The sequence below is a fragment of the Nomascus leucogenys genome, chromosome 22a (genome assembly GCF_006542625.1).
Source record: "Nomascus leucogenys isolate Asia chromosome 22a, Asia_NLE_v1, whole genome shotgun sequence".
Taxonomy (NCBI): domain Eukaryota; kingdom Metazoa; phylum Chordata; class Mammalia; order Primates; family Hylobatidae; genus Nomascus; species Nomascus leucogenys.
In genome coordinates, this window is record NC_044402.1 from 123,588,855 (window position 1) to 123,600,666 (window position 11,812).

The 11,812-nt window shown below is 37.9% G+C and overlaps 1 protein-coding gene across 1 annotated transcript in view; it reads left to right on the plus strand.

Annotated features, from left to right (window-relative positions):
• Positions 1 to 3,147, plus strand: part of ACSL3 (acyl-CoA synthetase long chain family member 3) — an 83,957-nt gene extending 80,810 nt beyond the window's left edge. The window contains exon 15 of the mRNA XM_030802368.1: positions 55 to 3,147. Within this exon, the coding sequence (XP_030658228.1) occupies positions 55 to 212 (158 nt within the window). The 3' untranslated portion in view covers positions 213 to 3,147. The remainder of the gene's footprint in view (positions 1 to 54) is intronic.
• The last annotated feature ends 8,665 nt before the right edge of the window (positions 3,148 to 11,812 follow it).

Consider the following 11,812-nt stretch of genomic DNA (forward strand, 5'->3'; position numbering starts at 1 on the left):
TGCTAAGAACTTAAATACCTCTTTTTTCTTTTTTGTTTTTTTAAATCATCTTAGCAAGTCTGGAAAAGTTTGAAATTCCAGTAAAAATTCGTTTGAGCCCTGAACCGTGGACCCCTGAAACTGGTCTGGTGACAGATGCCTTCAAGCTGAAACGCAAAGAGCTTAAAACACATTACCAGGCGGACATCGAGCGAATGTATGGAAGAAAATAATTACTCTCTTCTGGCATCAGTTTGCTACAGTGAGCTCAGATCAAATAGGAAAATACTTGAAATGCATGTCTCAAGCTGCAAGGCAAACTCCATTCCTCATATTAAACTATTACTTCTCATGACGTCACTATTTTTAACTGACAGGATTAGTAAAACATTAAGACAGCAAACTTGTGTCTGTCTCTTCTTTCATTTTCCCCGCCACCAACTTACTTTACCACCTATGACTGTACTTGTCAGTATGAGAATTTTTCTGAATCATATTGGGGAAGCAGTGATTTTAAAACCTCAAGTTTTTAAACATGATTTATATGTTCTGTATAATGTTCAGTTTGTAACTTTTTAAAAGTTTGGATGTATAGAGGAATAAATAGGAAATATAAGAATTGGTCATTTGGGGGCTTTTTTACTTACTGTATTTAAAAATTCAAGGGTATTGATATCAAATTATGTACATTTCAGATGCTTATGAATCAAATCATTGTTGAACAAAAGATTTGTTGCTGTGTAATTATTGTCTTGTACGCATTTGAGAGAAATAAATATACCCGTACTTATGTTTTAAGAAATTGAGATCTTGTGAATATATGCCTGTCAGTGTCTTCTTTATATATTTATTTTTTATTAGAAAAAATGAAGTTTGGTTGGTGATGCATGAAACAAAATAGCAAGAGAGGGTTATAGTTTAATAGTAAGGGAGATATAACAGCACGTGTAGCACCAATTGATAATTGGTCTGTCTAGTAGCTTACTGTAAAAATGTTCAATGAAGTCTTCTATTCATCTGTTGAAACTAGGAAAATATCCAAACTTAAATGGAAGTAATTCTGAAAGAGAGGATAGAATTTAAAAAACAAGAGTATATAAAGTTATTCTTTGAATATTTCATTGACTATATGTACACTGAATTATCTATATTTGTAAACAAATTAGTCAGTCATGGAAAATTATTCTACCCCAAAGTCTCCTTTTCGTCTAGATAATCATTATTTCATTTTAAAATTAGTATTTTTCATAGTTTGCACTGATGCGTGTATGGATGTGTGTGAGTCCTTGGTAGCTTATTTAAAAAGCACCTTATCCTTTCTCCCATAACCTTTCTACACTAGAAAATGAAATAATTTAGAATGCATTTGATAATAGCATTCTCACTAAGACACATGAGAATTTAACTTTATAACCACGTGAGTTAAGATTTAATTTATAGGTTTTGATGTCAGTGTTGAAGTTATTTGTGATTCAGAAACATTGCTTGTGTGATACATAGTAAGTCTCTTCGTATATTACTGCTTGTCTGTTGTTATTTCTGGATTATCAAAAGCAATAGTGCACCAATTAAGATGTGCTCAAATCAGGACTTAAATCATAGGCACCACATTTTTCATGTCAGACTAGTTACTTTCTTGATTCTCAGTTACTGTAGGCATCAAAAGGAAAAAAAAAAAGGTGAACCTAGGTCTGTGTAAAGGAAGGGGAGTGTTAGGAGCAGCTAGGACTGTATAGTGTGTGGTTGCATCACAAACATCGTATTTGGAGACATTGCAATACAGTGTTTTGTTTTCAAATTTTCTTGTATTCTTGTATATTTGTATTATGTTTTGAATGCTTTTCTCTTTTCATAATTAAATATTAATGTTTGGGATAACTGCCAAGAAGAAGTAAAAATATTAAATGGAACTTCTATATGAGGATGCTGTGATCTAAAAATTAAATCTCGGTGGGTGGAGATAATTTGTTTCTGATGCCTTGTCTGTAGAATAATTGTTTGCTTTCAGATGATTAAAAAAAGATTGTATCTAGGAAAAAGTTTTAATGCTTCAAAGGAGAGATACTGATAATTGTGACTTGAAATAGTGTCAGATGAATATGTAGCTGATCACTGATTGAACCATCTAATGAGGCAGGCTTAAACTCTATCTAGTTTCGTTTGTTTACTCATATGAAGTCCATAATTCCTTTTAGTCCTAAAATGTCAGATGCCAGGTGTCAAATGCCACAGTAGAACATGAAATTAAGTAGAGTCCCCTTTTAAACAAATTTCTCTGTAAGCAAAACTATCTTAGTGACTTAAAAAATAATATCGTCTAAAATTGCCCTTTCAAGAGGAAAAAATTGTTCAATGAAAAAACCACCCAATTATGACTCATATAAGAAATACTGGTTTAACCAGGAGATATTTGGGGAGGAAAAGTTTAAGGAATTTCAAATTGCTAAATCTAATACAAATATCTGACAATAGGATATAGATCTAAAAGAATGGTTCTTAAGAACTGTTGTTTACTGGGAATAAGCTAAGCTGTATGAAGAATTCGTAAACATTACATGTTCCAACTTACAGCAAAGACTGGTGGCCACCTCCATTTTTTTCCCACCGCTCTTCCACTGACATCCTTCTTAGCAGAAACTTCATTAAAAAGTTTTTGCTGACACAGAACAAACCTGAAAGTAGTATCTACTTTCTAAATACTACTTTGCTTTTCAGTAGTGGATTTGATATTTATAATGTTCTCTAAAGCTTGCAACTTTTTCAGCAACGTTTAAAAATAGATTAGCCTGGAATAACTTACTTGTTTGCTGCTAAAATACTCAAGATTTTGCCATTTGTAAACAACTAGTCCCTGTGATACAACTTTGAAAAAATTTTTAAAAATCTCTGATGTGTGGGCTCCTTTTTTTTCCATAAGAATTATGTACATCTGTGATGTTTTACAGGGGGATCCACTTTTAAACAGTGTACATATTGGACCACACTGAAATGTCATATGTTCTTTCTCTACTTAAAATTGGTTATTTACTGTGAGTTTATTTCCGATGTATTCTTGGTTGTTGCTGTTTTCTGCCTGAAGACATGTATATCATAAAGAGCTACATGGTATGGACTATTTATTTGTAATTTGACATAAAGTTTGAAGAATAAAGATATATAAAAGTTGAAGTTTCTGATATTAAAGCTCTTAATATATTGGCTTTTTTTTTTTTTTTTTTTTGGTTTGGTTTTTTTTAAGAAAAGCTCTTCCCATAAAAGTGAAACTTTAATTGACATTCCTGAAATAATTGTTGAAGAAGGAGTTTGGGGATTTTCCATCCTGGCCTAACAACCTAACCAAAGGAAAACTTTTTATTCTAGAAATTCTGTTAATAATCTATTTCCTAGCCTTTTTATATTCTAACTTTTCCCTAACCCTTCCCGAATTCCTCCTTTCCATTCCTCCTTTTTGGTTCTGACTGCCAAGAAGATATCCTGTCAGCATTTTAAATTCCAAAATATTCATACAGCATAAAATCTTGAATAGAGATGGTAAATTAAAATTTGGCATCAAAATTAATGGGGTAGAATCTACAATGTGGCAGAAATATCTAAACTTTGTGCCAACATTTAATCCAATAATTGTGGGAGGAAGAGTTGTATCATGCTGTATTTCAGAAACTAACCTCCCTTACGCACCCCATCTTTGACTGCCAGTCAATATTTGTGGGTATATGTGACTTTATCATAGCATACTTTTGCTCTGTGTGTAATCCTGTAACAAAACCAGTTAAACGTTTCTTTACATAAACATTTGGCATCTTCTCTGTGTTTTGCATTAACTTAGACAGTTGTGCCTAATTTCTCTTCATTAACTTTGCCCAGGTTATTCTTTTAAACATTGGTAACAATATTTCTACCACACCAAATATGCAAGTGATTTTAGGATGAGGCTGGTCTATAGTGTCATGGAATGGTTTTTATGGCATAACATAAAACAGGTTATATGCAGATCTGTAGCCTGATTTATGTAATAACATCTTCAATCTGATAAGATCTGTCTCTGATTTCCTCCTAATTAGTTGGTCCACATGCAAGCATATAGTCTGCAAGGGCCTGTCCATTTCAGAATTGCCTCTGTAAACCAGATGCCTTAACATGGTGCATGCATGGCCCCCAGAGGAGGTGTTTGGTAACTGGTTTTGAGTGAATTAAAATGTTAACGAAATTATTATAACAGTGCATGCGTATCCTGTAATGTTACATGCCTTTTTCTGGTTTGGATTTTTCAAAATGCTTTCCAGCAAACCCTTTTCCATTAGTGTCTTTATTCAGTGATTTTGAATTATGTTGCCTTTGGTGGGATTCATTCAAAAGCAACTTCCTGCATTTGGTGATTTTTTTCTTAGATTCATTCTCATTTGTGAAGAAAGGTTCTGTGTGGGTTTTTTGTTATTCTGTAAAAAAGTGACTTTTCTGCGTGGATTACTTTTATAGAAACAAGGTTTGTCTCCCATATGAATGTTTTGATGCTGAAAGTTTTTCCATGCTAGTGCACTTACAGTTTTTCTCTCTGGAATGTACCCTCTCATGTTGAGAGAGCGAAGAGCAATAGCTACGGGTTTTCCCACACCGTCTGCCTTTGTAGGTTTCTTCTCAGTGTGAGTTCTTTCGTGTTGAATCAAGGCAAGCTACAAGGGAAAAATTCTCCACATTGACCACATTTGTGGAGTTTCTCCAGTATTAATTCTTTACTGGTTACTAAACGATGCTTTTTGCTAAAGATTTCCCCTCTTTATATTTGTAGGTTTTTGGTTTTTTAACTTGTATGAACTTTCACATGTTGAATAAGGGAGGAGCAGTCTTTAGAGATTTTAGATACTTTATGTTCATAGGATTTCTCGCCTGTGTGATTTTTCTCATGTTCATTAAGGCAGTTCTCAAACTTTCTGGTTTCAGGACCTCTTTCTGTTCTGAAATAAATTATTGAGGACTCCAGAATGTTTGTTTATGTGGCTTATATCTATCAATATTTCTTTGTAAAGGGTTTGTACTTTATCATGAAACATGTAGAAGTAAATCATTCACTTTGATTTTTCTTCATGACCAAAATATTAAGAATACAAAAGGTACAAGAGAGTGGCAAAGGATAAGGATTCATTAGGAGGGCTGTATGTATGCCTTCCCCACCCCTGACTCCCAAGAAAAAAGATCATAGCTGTCAGAAGAATATAGCTTTGCCAGATTTGTTCTGTGATAAAGGCGAAATTCCACATTTTTCCTCAAAATAGAAATGAAAAACCTGTAACTATGTTGTCCAAATAATTTGATCTCCCAACTGTCAAAATGTTTATGTATAAAAGCCTATAGCTCCAACGCCTTGCCTAGCCCTGCCACTTTGTCAACCCCATGGCCATATTCTGGGCCCTGTTATCACTCAGAAAGCCCTCATCTGGAATCTGGGAAGAGGAGGATGTTGAAGACTTAAAAGTCCCAATGCCTTTAGTGGGGGCCTGGAAGGATGGGGCTTCAGGCCTGGCGGGAAAGGAACGGTGTTGTGTGGGAAGGTGCTCACATATAAAACATCCAGCTCTAACAACCCAGCAATGTGCTGTCCTCGAAGCTCCCAACCCCGCTGTGGGTCACTCACCCTGTCTGAGGACCTCCATGAGTGGCCAGGGCACAGTCCCTTGTTCTGCTAGATGCTCTACCTGCCTTGTATAATACCTCTCTGCTCAGCCTTAGCACTAATGCCATCCTCACTCCAGTCCTCTCTTGGTTTGAATGTTTTGGATGTCTTGAGAGCACTGGGGCAAGAACTCTGAGAATTTTTTTCTTTTTTCTTTTTTTTCTTTTTTTGAGGCAGTGTCTCACTCTGTGGCCCAGGCTGGAGTACAGTGGTATGATCTCAGCTCACTACAACCTCCACCTCCCGGTTCAAGTGATTCTCCTGCCTCAGCCTCCTGAGTAGCTGGGATTACAGGCACCCGCCACCACGCCCAGCTAATGTTATATTTTTAGTAGAGACGGGGTTTCAACATGTTAGCTAGGCTGGTCTCGAACTCCGGACCTCAGGTGATCCACCTGCCTTGGCCTCCCAAAGTGCTGGGATTAACAGGTGTGAGCCACCGCTCCCGGCCTTAGAATTCTTTTAAACGTTTCCACAAATGTAAGAAAAGATGGCTATTTGGTAGCCATGGTCAAAAATAGCCACCCAAATCTGTTTTTACCCTGTTGAGCAGATCAGCAGCTCACCTCACGTAGGAAAGTGAGATGCACCAGAGGCTGAAAAAAGTTCCTATGCCCACTAATTCCACATCTAGGAATCTGTCCTTATAAAATACTCAAGAGGTGCGGGTTGAGATTTCTTCCAGGAAGACCTTCATTGTGAAGTTGTTTATAGCAATCTATCAATTGGAAACAATTTAAGTGCACTAAAGTAAGATATCAGTTAAATATTATACACTATCCACTTGATCATAGAGACACAAAAAATGTTTATACAGCTTTTTATATTGTGAGGAGAACTTCATACTATGAATTTTATGGGGGAAGAAAGTAGGAATCAAAATTCATAGGCACTTTATGTCATTGTGTGTGTGTGTGTGTGTGTGTGTGTGTTGTGTATATATATAGAGAGAGAAAAGTCTAGAAAGAAATGTGCCAACATTGGCCAAAAATTGTAATTGACATTTTTCTCTTCATACTTTCAAAATTCTTTACATTGGCTTTACTTACTCCTACAATAAAAAGTCAAGCTGATATAAAGAAGCCTAGCTTAAAATATGGACCATAAGCTTTAAAATTTTTTATCTTAGCAAAATTATCAATTGTTAAGAAAAAATATTTGAAGCTATCTTAAGTGTTCTAGTAAAGAAGAAACTAGAAACCCTTTTATTTTCTAATCCCATTCATATTTATATATTTTTTGAAAGCTCCCTTCAGCTATACCCTTGTTTATCAATCTTGTTCTGTTTGTTCCAGCTTTATAACATGATATATGGGTATCTGTGCCTGTCTTCTGTGTGTGCATTTTTTTTCTGGTAATTCTTCCCATGTTCTGCATATCTTTATTTTCATGTTCTTAATCTGAATTTTTTCTCTTATTTGCTGCTTCATGACTCAATTTTAATTTTTCTATAACTGAATTATGTAGGACCTTGGCCCCTAAATAGCTCTTTTCAAGAAGATTTTCTTCTTGTGTGTCCAGTAGATTTGCTATGCCCTTTCTTCTCCTCCTGTTAAATGTAAAACTTTATTAGTATCAATATCTGATATGGTTTGGTTGTGTCCCCACCCAAATCTCATCTTGAATTGTATCTCCTGCAATTCCCACATGTTGTGAGAGGGACCTGGTGGGAGAACATTGAGTCATGGGGACGGTTCCCCCATACTATTATCGTGATAGTGAATAAATCTCATGAGATCTGATGGTTTTAAAAGGAGTTTCCCCTTTCACTTGGCTTTCATTCTTTCTTGCCTGCCACCATATAAGACGTGCCTTTTGCCTTCCACCATGATTGTGAGGCCTCCCCAGCTGTGTGGAACTAGAGAGTCCATGAAACTTCTTTTTCTTTTTAAATTACCCAGTCTCGGGTATGTCTTTATTAGCAGCGTGAAAATGGACTAATACAATATCATATTGCATATTTTTTCCTGTAGATAATCCATTTTAAAAAGAGGAGATGATTTGCTAATTTTTAAAAACAGCTCCTATAAGAAAAGGGAAATTCAGAAAGATGCTTTTCTTCTATCTTTTCCCTGAAAGTTGCCCAGTTCTGCTTTGCCTTTTGGTTGTTTTATTGGCTGATTCTAGCTCTGGGTCTGGTGTCAGTGTTGACCTGTGATCCCTCATCAGGGCCAGTGCTGAGACCTGTGGATGATTGCACCAGATGTCCTTTACAGACCAGGCTTGAGGCTCCCTGCTATTGTGATTTTTTTTAAGCTTATTTGGAATGTTAGACAAACAGGTGTAAAAATACCATATTAGTTTCTGAAAGATTTGCTTATTTAGCATAACATAAATTTATGCTCATTATAAAATTTCTAGTAATTTGGAGATATAGACTAAAAACGGAGATCCTCCCTATACGGACAGGGTTTTTAGAAAACATACAATGAATTAAATTTTGTCTCTCCTCCCAAATGTATATGTTGAAGTCCTGATCTCTAGTACCTCAGAATGTGAGTAAATTTGGAGATAGGGCCTTGAATAAGGTGATTAAATTAACATGAGGTCATTAGTGTGGCCCCTAATCCAATATAACTAGAGTCCTTGCACAAGGAGATTATGACACAGATCTCCACAGAGTGAAGAGCGTGGGATGCCAACCCAAAAATAGAGGTCTCAAAAGATACCAGCCCTGCTGACCCTTTGATCTTGCCCTTCTAGCCAACAGAATTGTGAGAAAATAAAGTTTTGTTGCTTAAGCCACCCAGTCTGTGATTTTGTTATGGCAGCCCTAGCACACTAATACAGATCGCAGTTAGATCCTGGTCTAGATTCTATAACTTGCCTTTTTTATTGTGAGCATACATTGGACATCTTCCTATGTCAGTACGCATATAATGGACCTGATTCATGAATAACCTTGTTAATGGCGAGGCAATATTCCACAGAATGGATGTATCATAATGAAAACCATTCTCTCATTGTTAGGCGCTTAAGTTATTCCAGTTTTTACCATTAGAATCAGTGTGACAACACAAAGCCTTTACTCACATTTTTGTGCTTAAGGGGAAGCTCATCTACAGGACAGCTTTCTAACAGAGGAATGGCTAGGTAGATCAAACCTTAGCAGTTTTGTAAACTATCCAATTGTTATTTGGTTTTGAGTGTGTGTGTGTGTGTGTGTGTGTGTGTGTGTATGTACATATTTATCTCCTGACTTCTCAGATAAATTTAAATTCCTGAGGAATGGGTGTTTTAGTGATTCTTTGTCTCCTCCAAGTCTAGTGTCATATGACTTTCTTCTAAGAGATTCTGAATGAATGTTGGGTATACTATCATTTTCATTAATTAGCCTGTTATCATCAATTAACTAAAATGCAGGTGCATTTTAGCTAAAGATGGTGTATTGTGATGCAGGCAGGTCCTGTCCCTGGGAGGGCAATATCATTATCCTGTTCTTGAGACTTCAGGCATTCTGGCTATTTTTAGTTTGGTTTGCATATTAAAATGAAGGCCACATTTCATGCTTAAGTTTTCCATCTAAGGATTTTTTTTCCCTTTAAAAATAGCATTATTGAAGTACAATTTACATACCATAAAATTCACTCATTTTAAGTGTATAATTCCATGATTTTTAGTAAACCATAGAGTTGGAAAATCATCACTATAATCCAGTAATCCAGTGTTAGGCCACTTTAGCCTTTTCATCAATTAGCCTTAGCTAAAATGCAGGAAAGAAGGGGAAACGTTGTGTATAGTGTGACCGAGGCAGGTCCCGTCCCTCTGAGCCTTTGTAGACCCTGTGTTAGTTTTCTTTTTTCCCTTGTTTTTTTCTTTTTGAAATAGGGTCTTGCTTTGTCACCCAGGCTGGAATGCAGTGGCGTGATCATGGCTCAAGAAATCCTCCTGCCTCAGTGTCCCAAGTAGCTGGGACTACAGGAGCACACTGCCACATCTGGCTTATTTATTAATTAACTAATTAATTAATTTAATTAGTTGTAGAGAAAGGGTCTCACTATGCTGCCCAGGCTGGTTTCAAACTCCTGGCCTCAAGTGATCTTCCCGCCTGCACCTCCTAAAGTGCTTGGATTACAGGCGTGAGCCACCGTGCCCAGTCCTGTGTTAGGTTTTTTTTGTCATGTGTCTCCTTTTTTTCCCACCTCCTTCCTTCCTCCCTTCCCTCCCTGCTAATAAACAATAATTTCATATGCCTTTTGAGTCATTTGAGAAATTGTTTTGTTCTACTCCCGGAAATATGCTAATAATGAATAAAATAAAAATGGGCAGGAATATGATGTAAAATCCGAAGGCAGCTTTGTGTTTGTGTATCTCTTCTTGTCTCCTCTGCGGCATTTACAGGAAGCAGCAGGGCTGCGTGGGTGATGGATGTTGCTGTCTGTGACCGTCTGCCGCCCGTTCCTCTTCTTTGAATCACCAGCCTATGGGCTGTCCACCATGCAGCTGATGTTCACCAGCTCTGTAGCTTCCATTTCCCCAAAGTGGCATGGACACAGAGCCTTGCCCATACACAGTGATGGGAATCTGGTGCAGTAGAAAACAAAATTTTCTTATTTTTCCCCCACCCCAAACCCTGGCAATACTGTTTTCACAGGTAGAGAGGATGAAGAACGCAGACTCACCATAGCAAGATGCCCATGATCACCAGTCACCTGTGTGTCTGTGATGTCGAGGCTGACAATTAGATATGATTACAGATATGTGAAAAAAGGACAGTTTTTTGATTGTAGTACTGGTAACAAGAATTGCTTTTTGAATTTTATAATTGGGATCTCCTGTTTTTCCCCCCTCCAAGTCCTTCCTGCTTTTTCTTTGCTTTTAAGGATACAGAAAGATGATCACTTTTATTGGAAAAACCTGTTGGGAAGCCATGCTTGCAAGACATTAGCAATCCTCATGCTTGTGAGTTCTGGAATATTATACAGGCTGGGCACGGTGGCTCACACCTGTCATCTCAGTACTTCGGGATGCTATGGCAGGAGGATCTCTTCAGCCTAGGAGTTCAAGACCAGCCTGGGCAACATAGGGAGACCCCATCTCTACAAAAAAAAAAAAAAAAATAGCCAGATGTGATGATGCACACCTGTGGTCCACTAGGGAGGCTGAGGTGGGAGGATTGCTTGAGCCCAGGAGGTTGAGCCTGCAGTGAGCTGTGATCGTGCCACTGCACTCCAGCCTAGGCAACAGATAGAGACCCCTGTTTCCAAAAAAAAAAGCAAAAAAACCCAAAAAACAATAAAAGACAGAACAACAGGACACAACAGTTAACTCAGAATTTGCCAAATATTTGATACATGTTACCTCCATAAATCCACATGACAGTGACACAAAAGTGGGTGTCCTTCCTCATGCTGTTTTACAGATGAGGAAGCTCGGGCTTACAGCAGTTAAAAGAGTAAGTGACAGCTAGGTTGGAACCTTGTCTGTCTGAAGCTCACTGCACACTAGTTTGATGTGGTCTGGTCCCTCAGACTCCAGCCTTTTGACTCATGCTGCCAGACCTTCCTGAGCCATCCTGTTGGTCTTGGCTTGTTGACTCTAAACCCCTCAACCCCACCCCAGCGCCTTGCTGACCCATGATGCTTTACTGTATTCTGCCCACTTGGTCTCCAGTTCCAAGCATGGCACTGAGCATCTGCCCTGAGCAGTTAATGAAACAACATTTGGCTGCTGGCTTGCCACCTGCCTGGCACTGTGCCAGATGCCTTGTATAGCACCAAGTATAAATAGACACACTAGATATGTGCAAACATAAAGACTACTGTATCCTCAGAATGGAGTTTTGTTAACTTTGGCTTAGAGTAGGCAACATACTTATTCTGTTCTTGAGACTTAAGTCATTCTGGCTATTTCTAGTTTGGGTTGCATATTAAAATTGAGGCCACATTTTATGATTTTTTTCCATCTAAAGGATTTTTTCTTTTTTTAAATAGCTTTGGCCGGGCGCGGTGGCTCATGCTTGTAATCCCAGCACTTTGGGAGGCCGAGGCGAGTGGATCACGAGGTCAGGAGATCGAGACCATCCTGGCAAACACGGTGAAACCCCGTCTCTACTAAAAATACAAAAAATTAGCCGGGTGTGGTGGTGGGCGCCTGTAGTCCCAGCTACTCAAGGAGGCTGAGGCAGGAGAATGGTGTGAACCTGGGATGTGGAGCTTGCAGTGA